A 22,587-nucleotide genomic window follows, 5' to 3' on the forward strand; every position below is an offset into this window, starting at 1 on the left:
CATGACATGATTAGTAATTTTACAACACAAATGATAATAAATATTATCATGATAACATTTTGTAATTTATTTCTAAAAACTTGTATGTTTGAGTATTTATGAAAAATGGTAAGAGATTAAATAAATAAATAAATAATAATAGTTTTAGTGTTCATGTGTTGTAGTCAGTAGATTAAACTTATTAAAGAATTGAAATCATACTTCAACAGAGGTTAGATTTGATGTTCAGCCAAATGTTTCATATTCTGTATTAATGAAAGTATTTAAAATAAATCTTTTTCTGTAAAATACAGAGTATTTAGTGTTAAAATGTTGAAAATTACATTATTAAAACCTCTGTTGTTTTAGTTTGAGTGCAGCTGTTGAGTCAGATCAGTTCCTCTTCAGCTGAGGGAGGTTTTTGTACGACGTTGTATCACTGTGTGAGTGGCCAGCTGCTACCCTGCTGACAGTAATAAACTCCTGAATCTTCAGCCTGAACTCCACTGATGGTCAGAATGAAGTCAGTCCCAGATCCACTTCCACTAAAACGATCTGAAACTCCAGGCTGACGGTTTGTAGCTGAATAAATCAGGAGTTTAGGAGCTTCTCCAGATTTCTGAAGGTACCAGTTGAGGTAGTTACTAACACTTGAACTGCTTTTACATCTGATGGAGACAGTCTGTCCTGGAACAACAGACTGAGATCCAGGAGACTGACTCAGGATTTTTTGTCCTGATGAACCTGGAAAACATGAAAAAGAGGAGAAGGGTTATTGAGACAAATCCAGCTTGGAGAAAGATGATCAACATGAAAACAGAAGAGTATCATTTCTTTAACATGGAGAATAGATGGAAGAAGGTAAATGCTGCTTGTTTCAGTGTTTCTCCATCACAGCAGAACATCATTGTGCTGAACCTGGTTGCATCCTGAAGCAAAGTTTTCACAAGAGAGTCTCACCCTGAACAAGGAGCCCCAGGGTGGCCAGCAGTAGAGTCAGTGACATCATCATTGTGCTGCCGGCGGCGTGTCAGTGGCTCTGAAAGGTCTGGACAGCCACTGATCAACACTGGCCTCTTAACGGCTGGGAACAGAGAGGCAGGGCAGATATGCAAACACACAGAGTCAGTCAACTGTAGCTGTCCTCAACATATCATGCTGTTTCCTCCTCACTGCTGGGAGAACTCAACATTTACATCATCCATAACATAAAGGAGTGACAATCTGAGGGAGAGAATTTCATTAAGCAGTTAGAAAGACTGATGTGAAATGTGTCAAGGAAGAATTTTGAGGCTTATTTCACGGAACTGTTTTCAGTTTTTTTAAACATGTTGATATTTTGTTTTTCTCAAGTGCAGAATGTGCAACTAGTGATGTGAAAGGCCTCAAATCCAGAGTTTTACAGATATATGGAGGTGTTTCTTCATTAAATGTGTTTGATATAATAATTGTTTGTAAATTCTATTGAATACACATTTATTTAAGATATGTATCATTTCTTTATGTCCTTTGAGAATATAACTTCTCATCCATATTATTTTCAAACATATTGGAGTGATGTGTTTGATACTCCTCTTCTTTGGTTAAACATTTTTAGATGTATTTAATCCTCATTTTGCTCTACTTATTTATGGGCCTTTCTGTTAAAAAAATGTATAAGATGTTACCAACAAGCAAAATGTTTAAGATATGGAGAATGACTGAGGATAATATCTGTAGATTTTGTGGTGATGAGGAGGAGGATATTATGTGTTTATTTTGGTATTGTCCAGTGGTTTCATCCTTTTGGCAGCAGGTGGCAAATTGGTTATCTGAACAAGTAATCCTTTTACCTTTATCCCCTCTCAATATTATTTGGGGTTATCAAGATGATAAAAACATGTTATTGAATATTATTGTGTTGCTTGGCAAGCTTTATATATTTGATTCTCTAAAAAAGCTGGTTTTGAGTTCCTTCATTTTACATTTAAAATGTTAATATTTGCAGGAAAAGATCATTATTAAATAATAATATATTATTATTAAAGGCAGAGCAAAAAGCTCAGACATAACTAAGTGGGAGATCTTGACAATATCAAAAACTTGGGATACAGAACTATGATTATTCTATGTTATCATAAATTAACATTATCTCTTTTTTATTTAGTTCCTTCTATAAAATTATGTGTTTAATTTAAATTGCTGTATAAGTGAATGTTTTTGAACCACAATCACATATAGTGCTAGACATGTATGTACATATATGTATGTTTGTATATGTGTATATATATGTATATATGTGGTATATCTGTTGTTTTTGTTTATGTGTGTGAGTATTGAATATGTGTTTTTGTTTGTGTAAAATAAAACAAGAAAAAAAAGATCCAATGCAAATTTAAAAATAGGAGTGAGAATAGTTAGAACACTTCTTATAACTTCTGATCTGATTAGTAACTGAAAGAAGGAAAAATTAGGATTTTGTGATGTTTGGTTGGATGTCATCAGCATACAAGCTGATCCTTTTGATGGTGTGAATGTAATGATGCTTGAGATGCCAGCCCGTTCTAACTCCCAACTCGTCACATATTGAAGCTTGGTCAGGACCCTGTACTGTCACATTTTAACGCACTGGGTACCCCTTTAGTGTCATTTTTCAACGTGCAGGGTAGTCCGATAGACTTCTGTTGAACTCCCACAACGTCTGAAATAGACGCCATGAGACCAATGACGTCTATATAGGGTGACAAATTTCAGCCTGGTCACCAGAATAAAACATTGGCATTGTATGTTTGTGCAAACCACAGATACGTTGAATATCTACATTTTAACACCTGTAATACGGAGCATATTAACATTTCAACAATACGTTTCATATCAACATTTCTGAAGTGACGTACTTCACATGACATCTATATAAGCTGACTTTCTTATTAGGAGGTGGAGAGGTTGTAACGTTGTTGGCAGAAAGTTGGAAAACAGCACAGAGCACGGTTCCTTGCCGGTTTTATTTTATTTTTATTTTAACTCAAATCATGATCTTTCCCTAACCCTAACCAAGTGGGTTTTGTGCCTAAACCTCACCAGACCTTAACCACCGTGTTTTCACACCATAAAATATAATTATTTTTTAACAGTGACTGCTGTGATACTGCACGTTGAAAAACGACACTAAAGGGGTACCCAGTACGTTAAAAAGTGAGGCTACGGGGCCCTGACCAAGCTTCCATATGTGACGATTTGGGAGTAAGAACGTGTTGGAGATGCTGATGCTTTTCCTAACGGAAGAAACCAGGAGTCCAAAAAAATCTAAAGAGGAGAAGAGAAACAAGTCCTCCATGTCTAATAAACATTTGTAATTATATTTGTGTTGATATATATTTACATTTATGATGAAAGATAGTGAACGATCTGCATATACTTGTTAAAGAACTACTGCTGTGTGTGTGTGTGTGTGTGTGTGTGTGCGTGTGTGTGTGTGTGTGTGTGTGTTCAGTGAACTGTATCAGTCTCTGCAGTAGCTTCCAGCTGCAGCAGTCAGTTCAGTTTCTGTTCAGTCTGACTGAGGGAGGTTTTTGTACGATGCTTTTTCACTGTGTGAACACATCCTGACTGTTGATATATTGATAATTCTGACAGTAATAAACTCCTGAATCTTCAGCCTGAACTCCACTGATGGTCAGAGTGAAGTCAGTCCGAGATCCACTTCCACTAAAACGATCTGAAACTCCAGGCTGAAGGCTTGTAGCTCCGTAAATCAGGAGTTTAGGAGCTTCTCCAGGTTTCTGAAGGTACCAGTGGAGGGCGCTACTAACATCTGTACTGGTTTTACATCTGATGGAGACAGTCTGTCCTGGAACAACAGACTGAGATCCAGGAGACTGAGTCACAGTGATTTGTCCTGATGAACCTGGAAAACATGAAAAAGAGGAGAAGGGTTATTGAGACAAATCCAGCTTGGAGAAAGATGATCAACGTGAAAACAGAAGAGTATCATTTCTTTAACATGGAGAATAGATGGAAGAAGGTAAATGCTGCTTGTTTCAGTGTTTCTCCATCACAGCAGAACATCATTGTGGTGAACCTGGTTGCATCCTGAAGCAAAGTTTTCACAAGAGAGTCTCACCCTGAACAAGGAGCCCCAGGTTGGCCAGCAGTAGAGTCAGTGACATCATCATTGTGCTGCCGGCGGCGTGTCAGTGGCTTTGAAAGGTCTGGACAGCCACTGATCAACACTGGCCTCTTAATGGCTGGGAGCAGAGAGGCAGGACAGATATGCAAACACACAGAGTCAGTGAACTGTAGCTGTCCTCAACATATCATGCTGTTTCCTCCTCACTGCTGGGAGAACTCAACATTTACATCATCCTCATGTAGATTAAAAAACTAAAGATGTTGTCATTTGTCATCCTCAACAATCAAATCCTAACAGCAAATGATCTTTTATGTGAAATAGTTTTTCTTATTTAATCAGATCAAAGTCATGAAGGAAGCACAAAAACATTTTTACAGCATCAAATACAATACAGGCAATAAAAAGGAGCAAAGAAAACTGTCACTCATTACACTAAAAATATATATAATATACAGTTAACTTGCACATTGTACAGATATTTTAATTTTAAAGAATGGAGCTTAGCATAAGTTCAAGCAGGAAGACTATCTACTACTTATTCATTCATTCTCATTCCTCTCCCTCTCTCTCTCACTGCTTCTCCTGCTCTCGTATCAGTTGTTCATGGACGTTACTCTCAGTTAACAAATCAGATTCTGCCAGTATTTCTATCAGACTATCATGTCTTAGCTGCCAAACTTTAAATCTGATCTTCTCTCTGTCGTTGTCAGCTGATATTTCAGTGTGAATCGCTGTGACCTTCCTCCACCCTGTTCACCTCCACTTCATCACGTCAGCACACAAGATCACCAGAAGCAGCTCCTCTTCTCATCATCCAGATCCCAATATTCCCATATTCATCACCATCATCAGTGTCTAGACTCCATCGAGGGGATATCCTATTCTACTCACGCCTTAACTGCCCCTTTATAAATGACATCACAATGGGGTCTAATCACCAAAGACTTTTCACATTATGCATGTTCAATAAAATCATTGTCACTTAAAAAATTGAAGTCTCTCATGATTGAAATATTTTTAAGCAGATAACTGCATTTAACATCAATCCCACTCCCACTAAAATGATCTGAAGCTCCAGATGTAAGGCTTGTAGCTCCATAAATCAGGACTTTAGGATCTCCTCCAGATTTCTGAAGGTATCAGTGCAGGTAGTAGGGATGTGCAGAGAGTCCAGTATTTGTATTTGTATCTATATTTGTTGAGGCAGCAAAATTATTTGTATTTGTATTTGTAATCTAATAAAAGTTGAAAGAGACTTAAAAATCCTGTTTTTGTTTTTATTACTCTTTTAATTTTAGAAAATTAAAGTGTTACAATAAGTGTTCATGAATAAACTACCTTATGAAGAAGGTCCCCACATCAGGTCTCGAACTGCAGTCTCCCAGATCATAGACGACTGCGCTGACTACTGAGCTAAAACTTAACTCATCACCTCATTGCAGACAGACCTCTACCTATTTATACACCCAGTATTTTTATTTTCTTCCCGACAGCACAGCGTGTAACGTATAGGAGAGTACTTCAAAGACGGTTCTTGCTTTCCACTTTTCATTTATTGCCTATTTTTTACAACCTAACTTTTTTGAAAGGAGAAGGGGAACGACAGGTTATGGAGAGTCCCTTGAAAGCACTTTGCGTGTGTCAGTAGTTCAGCTTTATCTCTGAGGAACACCCCCAACTCCAGGAGTGATGTCCAAATTAGGAAATGTGCGTCATGTAGCAGGTGGATGTGACTCCCCTCGTTGAGACCTGCTGATAGACGTAACAACGGAGCAGAGGAGAGACACTGAGATAGTGATGTAACCGACCTGCACGCTGGTATTTGACATGTTTTTTTTTCTTCTCAAAAACAAATACTGTTTAAAATATTTGTATGGAACAAATATTCATAAAAAAACACAAGAAAAACAATATTTGTGCTTTACTGAATAACGTATTTGTATTTGGGCCCAACCCTAGCAGGTAGTCATTATATGATCTGACTTCACATGCACTGCTGGGAAAGTTCACTGTTCAAATGTCTACATTGTATTTAAATGAATGAACTATAATCACATTATTTTCTTTTAGTGATTTTTGTATTGGGTTGAATACACTGTAATTAATTTGTAGCTGATACATCAGATTTTTACGTTGCACATACTGTAAATAGTCGAAGTTTAAAAATCTTCAAGGGGAATGAAAGAATCTAGCTCGGGGCAGTTTGCACTTCATTTAATTTTAACAGATGAAGAGTATCTGGAGCAAATTCTGCCAAGTTTACTATGTACTTTAGTTTACTAGATTGAAATGAGAGAAGACGTGAGGTAGTTTGGAAGCTTTTACAGTTGACTTTTATGAGTGAACATCATGAGATGATTATTCTATCTTGTCAGTTATGAAGTTCATACAACTTTTTTATACATAGAGAGATGATGAGTGTGAGATGTGTCATAACATAATGTGATGAAGAGGATTTAACAGCTGAGGTGATGATGGGGCAGCATGAAAGAACAGAATGTCTCTGTTTGATAGATTTTACATTTTGGAGTGAAGATGAATCTTGAATGATTAAATATTTGTTTGACTCAGTAAGAGGTTGTTGAGGTGGGAGGTGGACTGTTTGACCTTCAGGAGGAAAACTGATAGAGACACTATGAACATCATAAATCATCTGTGTGAGTGTGTGTGTGTGTGTGTGTGTGTGTGTGTGTGTGTTCAGTGAGCTGTATCAGTCTCTGCAGTAGCTTCCAGCTGCAGCAGTCAGTTCAGTTTCTGTTCAGTCTGACTGAGGGAGGTTTTTGTACGACGCTTTTTCACTGTGTGAACACACTCTGACTGTTGATTTCATGATAACTCTGACAGTAGTAAACTGCTGCATCTTCAGCCTGAACTCCACTGATGGTCAGAGTGAAGTCAGAGTTTGATCCACTGCCTGTAAAACGATCTGGAATTCCTGATGCTCGAGTGGTAGCATAGTAAATCATCAGTTTAGGAGTTTCTCCATCTCTCTGTTGGTACCAGGCTAAGTAGCTCCCACCATAAACACTTTGACTGGTCCTACAGCTGATGGTTGTGGATCCTCCCAGAGCAGAGCTCACTGCTGCAGGCTGAGTCACTGTGATCTGGCCTCTGGACTCTGAGGATACAGAGACAAAAACATAAAGCAGCATCATGGTTTTGATGGTTTTGATGGTTTTGTCGGCTTCATATCAGAGGGACGGATGTTCATAGAGGAGAGGAGTTTGATTCTCTGGACTTTACCTGTGAAGCAGCAGCAGAGGAGAGTCCAGATGAGGACGGAGATCAAAGTCATGTTTTTGATGAGGAGGATTTCTGTGGCTTCTGTTGTGATGAAGGACAGCTGTCAGTCATCCAGTGTTCAACTCTCAGGACTATAAACTCTCCCAGAGCACTGGAGCATGGTGCTGCTGATGCAAAGTGGCTCTCTATGGAAATGCTCTGACTGACTCCAACAGGGACTTGGATTACTCTGATGATGCTGCTTAATCAATGGATCAATCAATTTACCAGATTATTGATTAACTATGTGTCAGTGATCATTTTATGTGTTTCATTTATGTTCTGTGAACAGATTGTCTTCAGAAATGTCTGTTTTGATTCATTTTACATCTACAACACTCAGTTTTAATTCAAGACATAATTTAAAATACAGTAAACATGAAACAAATTTATTAATTTTAGAATAAAAATATAAATTATTGGCCTACTGTTATATATTTTCATATCATCCAGTTGTGTTTCACAGACTGAGACTGTTTTTGTAGAGTTTGTTGTGTTCAAAGTCAGAGAGCCGTGTCTCTCTACAGTGAGAGGTTTTTGTACGACGACTCAGTCAGTTTGTATCACTGTGGTTGACGTTCGGTGGAGGAACGAGACTGGATGTTGGAAGTAAGTTAAACTTTTAAAGTATTTTATTAAATCCTGAGTGATATTTAGTTTTTTGCACATATGTTTTCCCTAGAAATTGAAATTTCTGATTTTACATCTTCACTTCTAATTTTTGACCAACAGTTGTCCACCAGCAACAAAAATAAGAGTTTTGTGTTTGAAATTTAAATGATGAATCAATATATTCTAAGTGTTTGGTCCACAGTAGAAATCATGTAATGTTTTAGATTAAGGCTGAAATTTGAGGACTTGTAGTTTTAGTTAAATGTGACAAAGTCAGAGAGCCGTGTCTCTCTACAGTGAGAGGTTTTTGTACGACGACTCAGTCAGTTTGTATCACTGTGGTGGACTTTTGGTGGAGGAACCAGACTGGATGTTGGAAGTAAGTTTCTGTTCAAATATTAAATATCGAATCATCAGTTAAGTTTATAATTTCTGTGTCTGAACATTTGTAGTCGATATAAGTTTCCACTGAGCTGATCTAAAACACTTTAAAGTCTCAATTTTATTGTTCATTTCTCCTCTTTAACCTTGAAGTTGAACTCAAAGCAGCTTTACTGAACTTTTCTTTACATGTTCCAGTTAGTTTGTTAAATGTGAACAGCAGAAAGATTAAAGAGAAACAATCCTACTTTAAACATGTTTTTCAATTTAACCTTTAAATCTCCAATTTGAGTGAAAGTTGAGTTAAATTTATTCTGAACAGTGTGGGTGATGATAAAAAAAAATGCTGCACATCTCTCATCATTTAAAATGACAGAAATTGTCTTTTAACTTCAGTTTCGAATATTTATTTGTTCTTAAAGATATTTGTTTCTTTAATATGTCTCAACATTTTGTGTATATTACGGATGTCTGTTCGTTTTTCCTCATAATGTCCTGTAACACTGAATCTGATTAACTGTTGCTCATTTGATAGTTTTGTCAGTAAAGTTGTTGGTATAAATTCTAAAATTAAATCAAGGATGTCTAAGATATATTTACAAACTTCATATCTTTATTTTCAGTAACTAGTGTAAAATAAAATGCAGTAAAGAGTCATATGAGGACTCTTTCTGTGCTGATCTGCATGAGAGGTTTCTTAAAGGGAAGTGAAACAATGTGTGAGTGAGTGACTGGTGGAGCAGAAAAAACATCTGACAGAAACTCCTTAAAGGGTAAAATCCACTCTCACACAGTAAAGGTGTCCAAGTGTCTGGTGTTCGATTGACAGCTGTGTGGTCCCTGTCCTCTAATGTGATTGGTGTCTCCTAGGTGATGTCCATCCTACCCTGACGGTGCTGCCCCCCTCCAGCGAGGAGCTGCAGCAGGGGAAGGCCACGCTCATGTGTCTGGCCAACGATGGCTTCCCCTCAGACTGGAGTCTGGCCTGGAAGGTGGACGGCAGGAGCAGCAGCAGCAGCTTGGAGCAGAGCAGGAGCCCCGGGGTGCTGCAGAAGGACGGCCGCTACAGCTGGAGCAGCACCCTGAGGCTCCCTGCAGACCAGTGGAGGAAGGTGGTCTCTGTGACCTGTGAGGCCACCCAGGGCTCCCAGACTCCAGTCTCAGAGACACTGAGGAGAGACCAGTGTTCCCAGTCCTGACCTGACTCACTGCTACTGCTTTTACTCTGCTACTGCTCTCACTCTGATCTCTGCAACTATCTCTCTCTTTTATTTCACATGTTTCAGTAACAATATTTACTTGCTTGTTGTAATGTTTCAATATAATTTCAGTATTTCCAGACAATAAAGATCTGTTCATCAAATCACTTGTTTTCATCTTTATTATTATAAATGTGTCTTAATTATTTTCTCTTAATGGTAACAGTAATGATATTAAATCCTGATAAAAACTGAGTTATAAATGTTTCAACTGCTCTATGAAGACTTCAGAAGGAAAATGTAAGATCACATAATGTATTGATTCATATACTGTATATTAGGAAAGTATTTACACTCAAACAACACTCTTAGATATTATGTGATTAATGCTACCACAGTCATGGTGGTAGTAAGTCTATAATTTGTTTTCATAGTTTACAGTAAAGTCATAATAATTGTAGAAAATGCTTTGCTGGAGTCACTTCAGATTTGTCTGTAATAATTAGTAATTGAGTAATTTTAATGAAAAATCATCTTATGTTACTGAAGTGTGTCAGTGCAAAGAGTCTAATATTTTTATTTTTTCAGATGTATTAAAAGCATGTACATAATCTTTTAAACAAATTCACAAAACCCTCAGAAATATGTTCTAATTGTGAAATAAAAAGCAAAATATCATCAGCATAAAGAGATATAAAATGAGTGTGATCTGACATTTTAACCCTGGACATTTATACAAACTGCTTATGCTGAAGAGTTGAAACACAAAGACAAATGAAAGAGATGAAAAAGGGAAAGAATTCAAGTATTAATTAATTACATAATCAATTAAATAAATTTTGGTTTATATTATAAATACTTGCTGCTGGAATAAAAACATGCAAAATGACAAATATATGTCACATGACATGATTAGTAATTTACAACACAAATGATAATAAATATTATCGTGATAACATTTTGTAATTTATTTCTAAAAAAATTTGAATGTTTGAGTATTTATGAAAAATGGTAAGAGATTAAATAAATAAATAAATATATAATAGTTTTAGTGTTCATGTGTTGTAGTCAGTAGATTAAACTTATTAAAGAATTGAAATCATACTTCAACAGAGGTTAGATTTGATGTTCAGCCAAATGTTTCATATTCTGTATCAATGAAAGTATTTAAAATAAATCTTTTCTTGTTAAAAACAAAATATTTAGTGTTAAAATGTTCAAATTAAATTATTAAAACCTCTGTTGTTTTTGTTTGAGTGCAGCTGTTGAGTCAGATCAGTTCCTCTTCAGCTGAGGGAGGTTTTTGTACGACGTTGTATCACTGTGTGAACGGTCTGCTGTTACTCTGCTGACAGTAATAAACTCCTGAATCTTCAGCCTGAACTCCACTGATGGTCAGAGTGAAGTCAGTCCCAGATCCACTTCCACTAAAACGATCTGAAACTCCAGGCTGAAGGTTTGTAGCCCAATAAATCAGGAGTTTAGGAGCTTCTCCAGATTTCTGAAGGTACCAGTGGAGGTTGTTACTAACACCTGTACTGGTTTTACATCTGATGGAGACAGACTGTCCTGGAACAACAGACTGAGATCCAGGAGACTGAGTCAGGATGATTTCTCCTGATGAATCTGGAAAACATGAAAAAGAGGAGAAGGGTTATTGAGACAAATCCAGCTTGGAGAAAGATGATCAACATGAAAACAGAAGAGTATCATTTCTTTAACATGGAGAATAGATGGAAGAAGGTAAATGCTGCTTGTTTCAGTGTTTCTCCATCACAGCAGAACATCATTGTGGTGAACCTGGTTGCATCCTGAAGCAAAGTTTTCACTAGAGAGTCTCACCCTGAACAAGGAGCCCCAGGGTGGCCAGCAGTAGAGTCAGTGACATCATCATTGTGCTGCCGGCGTGTCAGTGGCTCTGAAAGGTCTGGACAGCCACTGATCAACACTGGCCTCTTAACGGCTGGGAGCAGAGAGGCAGGACAGATATGCAAACACACAGAGTCAGTCAACTGTAGCTGTCCTCAACATATCATGCTGTTTCATCCTCACTCAATCAAACACTAATTGCAAATTATCTTTTAAGCAAAAAAAAAAAATCCTTATTTAATCATATAAACATTGTTACAGCAGTAAATACAATACAGACAATAAAAACAAGCCAAGAAAACGGTCACATACTACATTAAAAATCATATATAATACACAGTAAAAGTTACCTTGCGAGGCTGCTGGATTCGCAAGATCACAACATCATGGGATCAAGCGAGAATCCATCTTGTCAGGCTTCAGTTTATTCGCTTGTGTCCGAACCACTGGTGGTTTGGACCAATCAGTGTCCTATAAGGATTCTCCAGCTGCCTCACAAGGAAAGACGGTGATAGATGTAGATAGACAGATGGTTCATCCTTCTACATAGACTGTTATATAGACATGGTTCATTGTTGTGTTTTTTTATCAATTCTTGAATGTCATGAAAATTTTCAAGCAGCTGAAAAGAAATAAGACTAAAGGTCTCCTTGTTGGGGCATCTTAAACTCTCAGACACTAAACATCAAATCCTTTGCTGATGGTCTTGACATACTGTTTGTGTCCAAACTTGAATTTGACCCTCTTCCCAAAAACAATTTGTTCATGACATTTGCTGAATGTTGTGGCACACAATACATCATGTTTGTTTTTTTGTAACACATAAAATGACAGTCAGGTTTCATATATTGTGAGTTTGTTTTCTGTATTGACATCAGCGGAGCTGACTCAGATGGATGTTGTTGTGGGAGGTGGACTGTTTGAACTTCACAAGGAAAACTGGTATACACACTATGAACATCATAAATCATCTGTGTGTGTGTGTGTGTATGTGTGTGTGTGTGTGTGTGTGTGTGTGTGTGTGTGTGTGTGTGTTCAGTGAACTGTATCAGTCTCTGCATTAGGGAGGTTTTTGTACGACGCTTTTTCACTGTGTGAACACAAGCTGACTGTTGATAGAGTGACGACTCTGACAGTAATAAACTCCTGAATCTTCAGCCTGAACTCCACTGATGGTCAGAGTGAAGTCAACTTTATTCCCTGCTCCACTTCCACTGAATCTGGAGGAGATTCCTGTAAATCTGTCTGATGTTCCATAGATGAGAAGTTTAGGAACTTCTCCAGTTTTCTGATGGTACCAGGACAGAAAGTATTTTGAACCAGTCCAGTGATCAACTTGTCTATTAGCCTTACAGTCAATAGAGACAGTTTGACCAATCTGCCGTGATTTGGCTGCTGGCTGAGTCAAGACAACATTTTGTCCAACAGACCCTGAGGAGAGAGAAGAAACACTGGACATGAGATGGTGAAACTCAGCTACACTCCAAATGATTTTCACATGACAGAAAAATGATTTTCCTCACCCTGAGTGAAGCAGAGGAGAGTCCAGATGAGGACGGAGATCAAAGTCATGTTTTTGATGAGGAGGATTTCTGTGGCTTCTGTTGTGATGAAGGACAGCTGTCAGTCATCCAGTGTTCAACTCTCAGGACTATAAACTCTCCCAGAGCACTGGAGCATGGTGCTGCTGATGCAAAGTGGCTCTCTATGGAAATGCTCTGACTGACTCCAACAGGGACTTGGATTACTCTGATGATGCTGTTTCATCAATGGATCAATCAATTTACCAGAGTATTGATTAACTATGTGTCACTGATCATTTTCTGTGTTTCATTTATGTTCTGTGAACAGATTGTCTTCAGAAATGTCTGTTTTGATTCATTTTACATCTACAACACTCAGTTTTAATTCAAGACATAATTTAAAATACAGTAAACATGAACAAAAATTATTAATTTTACAATAAGAATATAATTTTTTGGCCTACTGTTATATATTTTCATATCATCCAGCTGTGTTTCACAGACAGAGACTGTTTTTGTAGAGTTTGTTGTGTTCAAAGTCAGAGAGCCGTGTCTCTCTACAGTGAGAGGTTTTTGTACGACGACTCAGTCAGTTTGTATCACTGTGGTGGACTTTTGGTGGAGGAACCAGACTGGATGTTGGAAGTAAGTTAAACTTTTAAAATATTTTATTAAATCCTGAGTGATATTTAGTTTTTTGCACATATGTTTTCTCTAGACATTGAAATTTCTGATTTTACATCTTCAAATCTAATTTTTGACCAACAGTTGTCCACCAGCAACAAAAATAAGACATTTGTGTTTGAAATTTAAATGATGAATCAATATATTCTAAGGGTTTGGTCCACAGTAGAAATCATGTAATGTTTTAGATTAAGGCTGAAATTTGAGGACTTGTAGTTTTAGTTTAATGTGACAAAGTCAGAGAGCCGTGTCTCTCTACAGTGAGAGGTTTTTGTACAACGACTCAGTCAGTTTGTATCACTGTGGTGGACTTTTGGTGGAGGAACCAGACTGGATGTTGGAAGTAAGTTTCTGCTCAAATATTAAATATCGAATCATCAGTTAAGTTTATAATTTCTGTGTCTGAACATTTGTAGTAGATATAAGTTTTTCTACTGAGCTGATCTAAAACACTTTGAAGTCTCAATTTTATTGTTCATTTCTCCTCTTTAACCTTGAAGTTGAACTCAAAGCAGCTTTACTGAACTTTTCTTTACATGTTCCAGTTAGTTTGTTAAATGTGAACAGCAGAAAGATTAAAGAACAACAATCCTACTTTTAAACATGTTTTTAAATTTTAATCTTTAAGTCTCCATTTTGAGTGAATGTTGAGTTAAATTTATTCTGAACAGTGTGGGTGATGATAGAAAAAAAAAATGCTGCACATCTCTCATCATTTAAAATGACAGAAATTGTCTTTTAACTTCAGTTTGAAATATTTCTTTGTTCTTAAACATATTTGTTTATTTAATATGTCTCAACATGTTGTGTATATTACGGATGTCTGTTCGTTTTTTCTCATAATGTCCTTTAACACTGAATCTGATTAACTGTTGCTCTTTTGATAGTTTTGTCAGTAAAGTTGTTGGTATAAATTGTAAAATTAAATCAAGGATGTCTAAGATATATTTACAAACTTCATATCTTTATTTTCAGTAAATACTGTAACATAAAATGCAGTTAAAAGTCATATGAGGACTCTTTCTGTGCTGATCTGCATGAGAGGTTTCTTAAAGGGAAGTGAAACAATGTGTGAGTGAGTGACTGGTGGAGCAGAAAAAACATCTGACAGAAACTCCTTAAAGGGGAAAATCCACTCTCACACAGTAAAGGTGTCCAAGTGTCTGGTGTTTGATTGACAGATGTGTGGTCCCTGTCCTCTAATGTGATTGGTGTCTCCTAGGTGATGTCCGTCCCACCCTGACGGTGCTGCCCCCCTCCAGCGAGGAGCTGCAGCAGGGGAAGGCCACGCTCATGTGTCTGGCCAACGATGGCTTCCCCTCAGACTGGAGTCTGGCCTGGAAGGTGGACGGCAGCAGCAGCAGCAGCTTGGAGCAGAGCAGGAGCCCCGGGGTGCTGCAGAAGGACGGCCGCTACAGCTGGAGCAGCACCCTGAGGCTCCCTGCAGACCAGTGGAGGAAGGTGGTCTCTGTGACCTGTGAGGCCACCCAGGGCTCCCAGACTCCAGTCTCAGAGACACTGAGGAGAGACCAGTGTTCCCAGTCCTGACCTGACTCACTGCTACTGCTTTTACTCTGCTACTGCTCTCACTCTGATCTCTGCAACTATCTCTCTCTTTTATTTCACATGTTTCAGTAACAATATTTACTTTCTTGTTGTAATGTTTCAATATAATTTCAGTATTTCCAGACAATAAAGATCTGTTCATCAAATCACTTGTTTTCATCTTTATTATTATAAAAGTGTCTTAATTATTTTCTCTTAATGGTAACAGTAATGATGATAAATCCTGATAAAAACGGAGTTATAAATGTTTCAACTGCTCTATAAAGACTTCAGAAAGAAAACGTAAGATCACATAATGTATTGATTCATATACTGTATATTAGGAAAGTATTTACACTCAAACAACACTCTTAGATATTATGTGATTAATGCTACACAGTCATGGTGGTAGTAAGTCTATAATTTCTTTTCATAGTTTACAGTAAAGTCATAATAATTGTAGAAAATGCTTTGCTGCAGTCACTTCAGATTTGTCTATTATAATTAGTAATTGAGTATTTTTAATGAAAAATCCTCCAATCATCTTATGTTACTGAAGTGTGTCAGTGCAAAGAGTCTAATATTTTTTATTTTTTCAGATGTATTAAAAGCATATACATAATCTTTTAAACAAATTCACAAAAGCCTCAGAAATATGTTCTAATTCTGAAATAAAAATCAAAATATCATCAGCATAAAGAGATATAAAATGAGTGTGATCTGACATTTTAACCCTGGACATTTTTACAAACTGCTTCTACTGAAGAGCTGAAACACAAAGACAAATGAAAGAGATGAAAAAGGGAAAGAATTCAAGTTTTAATTAATTACATAATCAATTAAATGTTTTTTCGGTTTATATTATAAATACTTGCTGCTGGAATGAAAATATGCAAAATGACAAATATATGTCACATGACATGATTAGTAATTTTACAACACAAATGATAATAAATATTATCATGATAACATTTTGTTATTTATTTCTAAATTAATGTATGTTTGAGTATTAATGAAAAATGGTAAGAGATGAAATAAATAAATAATAATAGTTTTAGTGTTCATGTGTTGTAGTCAGTAGATTAAACTTATTAAAGAATTGAAATCATACTTCAACAGAGGTTAGATTTGATGTTCAGCCAAATGTTTCATATTCTGTATTAATGAAAGCATCTAAAATAACTCTCTTTTTTGTTGTTAAACACAGAATATTTAGTGTTAAAATGTTCAAATTAAATTATTAAAACCTCTGTTGTTTTTGTTTGAGTGCAGCTGTTGAGTCAGATCAGTTCCTCTTCAGCTGAGGGAGGTTTTTGTACGACGTTGTATCACTGTGTGAACGGTCTCTCCCAACCCTGCTGACAGTAATAAACTCCTGAATCTTCAGCCTGAACTCCACTGATGGTCAGAGTGAAGTCAGTGTTTGATCCACTTCCACTAAAACGATCTGAAACTCCAGGCTGAAGAGTTGAGGCATAATAAATCAGGAGTTTAGGAGCTTCTCCAGGTTTCTGAAGGTACCAGTGAAGGTAGCTATAAGCATTTGAACTGGTTTTACATCTGATGGAGACAGTCTGTCCTGGAACAACAGACTGAGATCCAGGAGACTGAGTCACAGTGATTTGTCCTGATGAACCTGGAAAACATGAAAAAGAGGAGAAGGGTTATTGAGACAAATCCAGCTTGGAGAAAGATGATCAACATGAAAACAGAAGAGTATCATTTCTTTAACATGGAGAATAGATGGAAGAAGGTAAATGCTGCTTGTTTCAGTGTTTCTCCATCACAGCAGAACATCATTGTGGTGAACCTGGTTGCATCCTGAAGCAAAGTTTTCACAAGAGAGTCTCACCCTGAACAAGGAGCCCCAGGGTGGCCAGCAGTAGAGTCAGTGACATCATCATTGTGCTGCCGGTGTGTCAGTGGCTCTGAAAGGTCTGGACAGCCACTGATCAACACTGGCCTCTTAACGGCTGGGAGCAGAGAGGCAGGACAGATATGCAAACACACAGAGTCAGTGAACTGTAGCTGTCCTCAACATATCATGCTGTTTCCTCCTCACTGCTGGGAGAACTCAACATTTACATCATCCATAATATAAAGGAGTGAAAATCTGAGGGAGAGAATTTCATTAAGCAGTTAGAAAGACTGATGTGAAATGTGTAAAGGAAAAATTTTGAGGCTAATTTCACAGAATTGTTTTCAGTTTTTTTTAAACATGGTTGATATTTTGTTTTTCTCAAGTGCAGAATGTGCAACTAGTGATGTGAAAGGCCCCAAATCCAGAGTTTTACAGTTTCTTCAATAAATGTGTTTGATTTCTTAAATGTGTATTCTATTGAATACACATTTATTTAAGATATTTATCATTTCTTTATGTCCTTTGAGAATATAACTTCTCATCCATATTATTTTCAAACATATTGGAATGATGTGTTTGATACTCCTCTTCCTTGGTTAAACATTTTTGGATGTATTTAATCCTCATCTTGCTCTACTTATTTATGGGCCTTTCAGTTTAAAAAAATATATAAGATGTTACCAACAAGAAAAATGCTTAAGATATGGAGAATGACTGAGGATAATATCTGTAGATTTTGTGGTGATGAGGAGGAGGATATTATACATTTATTTTGGTATTGTCCAGTGGTTTCATCCTTTTGGCAGCAGGTGGCAAAGTGGTTATCTGAACAAGCAATCCTTTTACCTTTATCCCCTCTCAATATTATTTGGGGTTATCAAGATGATAAAAATATATTATTGAATATTATTGTGCTGCTTGGCAAGCTTTATATATTTGATTCTCTAAAAAAAAGCTGGTTTTGAGTTCCTTCATATTACATTTAAAATGTTAATATTTGCAGGAAAAGATCATTATTAAATAATAATATTTTATTATTAAAGGCAGAGTAAAAAGCTCGGACATAAATAAACGGGAGATCTTGACAATATCAAAAACTTGGGATACAGAACTATGATTATTCTTTGTTATCATAAATTAACTTTATCTCTTTTTTATTTAGTTCCTTCTATAAAATGATGTATTTAATATAAATTGCTGTATAAGTGAATGTTTTTGAACCACAACCATATATTGTGCTTGACATGTATGTACATATATGTATGTTTGTATATGTGTATATATATGTATATATGTGGTATGTCTGTTGTTTTTGTTTGTGTGTGTATTGAATATGTGTTTTATGTTTGTGTAAAATAAAACAAGAAAAAAAAGATCTAAAGCAAATTTAAAAATAGTAGTGAGAATAGTTAGAACACTTCTTATAACTTCTGATCTGATTAGTAACTGAAAGAAGGAAAAATTAGGATTTTGTGATGTTTGGTCGGATGTCATCAGCATACAAGCTGATCTTTTTAATGGTGTGAATGAAATGATGCCTAAGATGCCAGCCCGTTCTCACTCCCAACTCGTCACATATTGAAGCTTGGTCAGGACCCTGTACTGTCACATTTTAACGCACTGGGTACCCCTTTAGCGTCATTTTTCAACGTGCAGGGTAGTCCGATAGACTTCTGTTGAACTCCCACAATGTCTGAAATAGACGCCATGAGACCGATGACGTCTATATAAGGTGACAAATTTCAGCCTGGTCACCAGAATAAAACGTTGGCATTGTATGTTTGTGCAAACCACAGATACGTTGGATATCTACATTTCAACACTTGTAATACGGAGCATATTAACATTTCAACAATACGTTTCATATCAACATTTCTGAAGTGACGTACTTGACATGACATCTATATGAGCTGACTTTCTTATTAGGAGGTGGAGGGGTTGTAACGTTGTTGGCAGAAAGTTGGAAAACAGCACAGAGCATGGTTCCTTGCCGTTTTTATTTTATTTTTTATTTTAACTCAAACCATGACCTTTCCCTAACCCTAACCAAGTGGTTTTTGTGCCTTAAACCTCACCAGCCTTTAACCACCGTGTTGTCACACCATAAAATATAATTATTTTTTAACAGTGACTGCTGTGATACTGCACATTGAAAAATGATGCTAAAGGGGTACCCAGTGTGTTAAAAAGTGACGCTAGGGGGTCCTGACCAAGCTTCCATATGTGACGAGTTGGGAGTGAGAACGTGTTGGAGATGCTGATGCATTTCCTAACGGAAGAAACCAGGAGTCCAAAAAAATCTAAAGAGGAGAAGAGAAACAAGTCCTCCATGTCTAATAAACATTTGTAATTATATTTGTATTGATATATATTTACATTTATGGTGGAAGATAGTGAACGATCTGCATATACTTGTTAAAGACCTACTGGTGTGTGTGTGTGTGTGTGTGTGTGTGTGTGTGTGTGTGTGTGTGTGTGTTCAGTGAACTGTATCAGTCTCTGCAGTAGCTTCCAGCTGCAGCAGTCAGTTCAGTTTCTGTTCAGTCTGACTGAGGGAGGTTTTTGTACGACGCTTTTTCACTGTGTGAACACATCCTGACTGTTGATAGATTTATAACTCTGACAGTAATAAACTCCTGAATATTCAGCCTGAACTCCACTGATGGTCAGAGTGAAGTCAGTGCCGTATCCACTTCCACTAAAACGATCTGAAACTCCAGGCTGAAGGTCTGTAGCATAATAAATCAGGAGTTTAGGAGCTTCTCCAGATTTCTGAAGGTACCAACTGAGGTAGCTACCAACAATTGAACTGGTTTTACATCTGATGGAGACAGTCTAAAGGAGTGACAATCGGAGGGAGACAACTTCATTTGATTTCCATCAAGCAGTTAGAAAGACTGATGTGGATTCTGTGATTTTGAGGCTTATTATAAAAAAATTGTTTTCAGTTCATCATTTTGTCTGTTGTGTATCTTGTTTTTTCCAAAGTACAAAATGTGAAATTATTCGTGTGAGTCCTCAAAATCACCACATAGATAAATAAACAGTTTATAGATAAATGTAAGAGTTTTCCTCATTAAAATCTATTGAACACACTCAACATTATTATTATTGGTTTTGAACTTAACAAACCTTGAGCTGAATAATGCAACGATGTACAAAAATATAATAACATAGAAGTCATATCAGCCCGACCCTCCCTCCATCCCTCCCATTCCCACCCACCCCTTCCAGCCTGGTCGCCAGAATAAAACGTTGGCAGTCTACGTTTCTGCAAACCACAGAAACGTTGAACATCTACGTTTCAACATGTGTGATACATAGCATATTAACATTTCAACAATACGTATCATTTCAACATTTCTAAAGTGACATAGTTTACATGTGATCTATATGAGCTGATCTTTCCTATTATTAGGAGGAGGAGGGGTCGGTGGATGGTTAGTAAATTCCTTGGCAGCAAGTTGGAAATCAGCAGAGAACACGGTTCAAGACCACCTCGAAACCAATGTCCACTTCCAGTTTCAACCGACAAAAGCAGGTGTTTTTAGCGAGACGTCACGACGTTTGCAGCCGTTTTTTTGGGGAGAAAACCGGCTTTTTTTTAGTGACACATCGGCTGTTTTTATTTTATTTTTTATCTTTATTTTAACCCAAACCATGATCTTTCCCTAACCCTAACCAAGTGGTCTTTGTGCCTAAACCTAACCAGACCTTAACCACAGTGTTGTCACACCATAAAACATCATTATTCAACGGGTAGAAATGTTAATATGCTACGTTTGTAGAAATGTTGATATGATGCGTATTACACGTGTTGTAACATATATATTCAACGTTTCTGTGGTTTACAGAAACGTTCAATGCCAACGTTTTCTTCTGGCGATTGGGTTGCCCCTTCAGGTCCAACTCCTAATTACTTCAGGATATGTACCTATACAAAGAGAGAGGGATAAGTTACAACAGTTCAGACTATTAAGAAGAAACGAAAAAACAGTATAGTTGCAGAGAGGGAAATGATAACAGCTCTTGTGTATCAGTTTAGTTAAAAGAGTGGGATAGAGCAATAAACAAATAAATAAAATATAAATTAAAAAAGAGGAAACAAAAAAACTGACTCACACATGACAGTTGGATTCAATACTTATGTTGAATGTTAGAAAACCTCCCCAAATCTTTTTAAACTCTCCAGGCTTTACCTTCAAGTTACACATTATCTTTTCATTTGCTAGACACGATGCTAATTCATCAGTCCATCTAGCAGATGTAGGTGGATGTTCATCTTTCCATTGCATAGCTATACATTTGTTGGCTATGATGAGGGCAATTCTAATAAATTTGAGTTTGTTTTTATTGACTTTTATCATGGAGGTATCACCCAATAGAATTATTCTTGGTTCTGTGGGGATGGTTGTTCCTATGATGTCACTTAGCCCATTAACTATAGCGATCCAGTATGTATTTAGACATGGGCAGGACCAGAACATATGTATCAGTGTTCCTGTTCCAGTTTTACATCTTGGGCAGAACTCGGAATACTGAGGTTTTATTCTGTGCAACCTGTCAGGGGTGTAGTATATTCTATGAATGAGACTGTATTGTATAATTTTATGTCTACTGTTAAAAGAGAAATACTGAGTACCAATACACAGTGATTCCCATTCCGCTTCTTCAAAATTACACTCAAGGTCTTCTTCCCATTTGTGTTTCACTCCTAACAATTCCCACCCTATGATTTGATATATTCCTGAGTAAGTATAGGATATAAACCCTCTTACTCCTGAATACACTTTTAAGAGAGCCAGTCTGAATGTGGGATGGAGCTGGTGAAGCAAATCAGAAACTGATTCTAGGACAGACATGAAGACATCTATCAAGACAGACGACAGGAAAAATGATTCCAACATTCATATTGATCTGTGATATCTTTGACATCAGGGAAATACTGGAGTTGTGACTATTTTATCTCAGTTTATTGAAATGTGGATTCCAAAGGATGTAGGAAGGACGATGACAGGAAGCTTGTAGACAGATTGTGGGATTGACTGGTGTAATGCTGTATTGATGTGCTGCTGAATAATAAAGGTTGTTTTACACCTCTCTGTCTGAGCGTCTATATTTACACCAGCAGATGTTTGTGCTTCATCTGTTGGAGCTCAGAGGATCATAATGTAAGTTATCTGCAACTTTTCAAACAATAATCTTCATGTAGCTGCGATTCACAAACTGTAGACACCACGAGAGCTTTGATCAGTCTGCAGCTGCTTCCACATGTTCAGTGTTCTCACTGAATATCTGCTCTTCCAGTGGATCTTTTTCTCTTCATTAATGCTGCAACAATTATATTATCCTCATCTAACAGATCCACTACTGCCAGTCCAAACTTTCTCTTCAGCAGCGTTGTTACTGCTCTGTATAACAAAGTGAATATGAGAGAAAGTAAACACAGCTAGAACAGGTAACAGGTAGAGTGTACACAGAACTGTCAGTCACCTGCTGAGCTGTGGAGACACCTTGATACAGAAGATTATTTCAAGCTTT

General features: G+C 37.0%; 4 gene segments (V, D, J or C); 1 reads left to right on the top strand and 3 right to left on the bottom strand.

Annotated features, from left to right (window-relative positions):
- Positions 1–350: 350 nt before the first annotated feature.
- Positions 351–4,159, bottom strand: LOC121912431. The segment is given in 2 exon segments: positions 351–723; positions 4,082–4,159. Coding segments are annotated over 2 exon segments (360 nt in total).
- Positions 4,160–6,897: 2,738 nt separating this feature from the next.
- On the bottom strand, positions 6,898–7,385 carry LOC121912429 (the record flags this gene model as incomplete). The annotated part of the segment is given in 2 exon segments: positions 6,898–7,208; positions 7,334–7,385. Coding segments are annotated over 2 exon segments (363 nt in total), but the record flags the coding sequence as incomplete, so codon positions are not given.
- A 3,497-nt stretch (positions 7,386–10,882) lies between these two features.
- On the bottom strand, positions 10,883–11,458 carry LOC121912434. The segment is given in 2 exon segments: positions 10,883–11,190; positions 11,407–11,458. Coding segments are annotated over 2 exon segments (360 nt in total).
- Positions 11,459–13,772: 2,314 nt separating this feature from the next.
- LOC121913437 lies at positions 13,773–15,188 on the top strand. The segment is given in 3 exon segments: positions 13,773–13,793; positions 13,932–13,983; positions 14,863–15,188. Coding segments are annotated over 3 exon segments (399 nt in total).
- Positions 15,189–22,587: the final 7,399 nt, after the last annotated feature.

This window comes from Thunnus maccoyii, chromosome 15 (genome assembly GCF_910596095.1).
Source record: "Thunnus maccoyii chromosome 15, fThuMac1.1, whole genome shotgun sequence".
NCBI lineage: Eukaryota > Metazoa > Chordata > Actinopteri > Scombriformes > Scombridae > Thunnus > Thunnus maccoyii.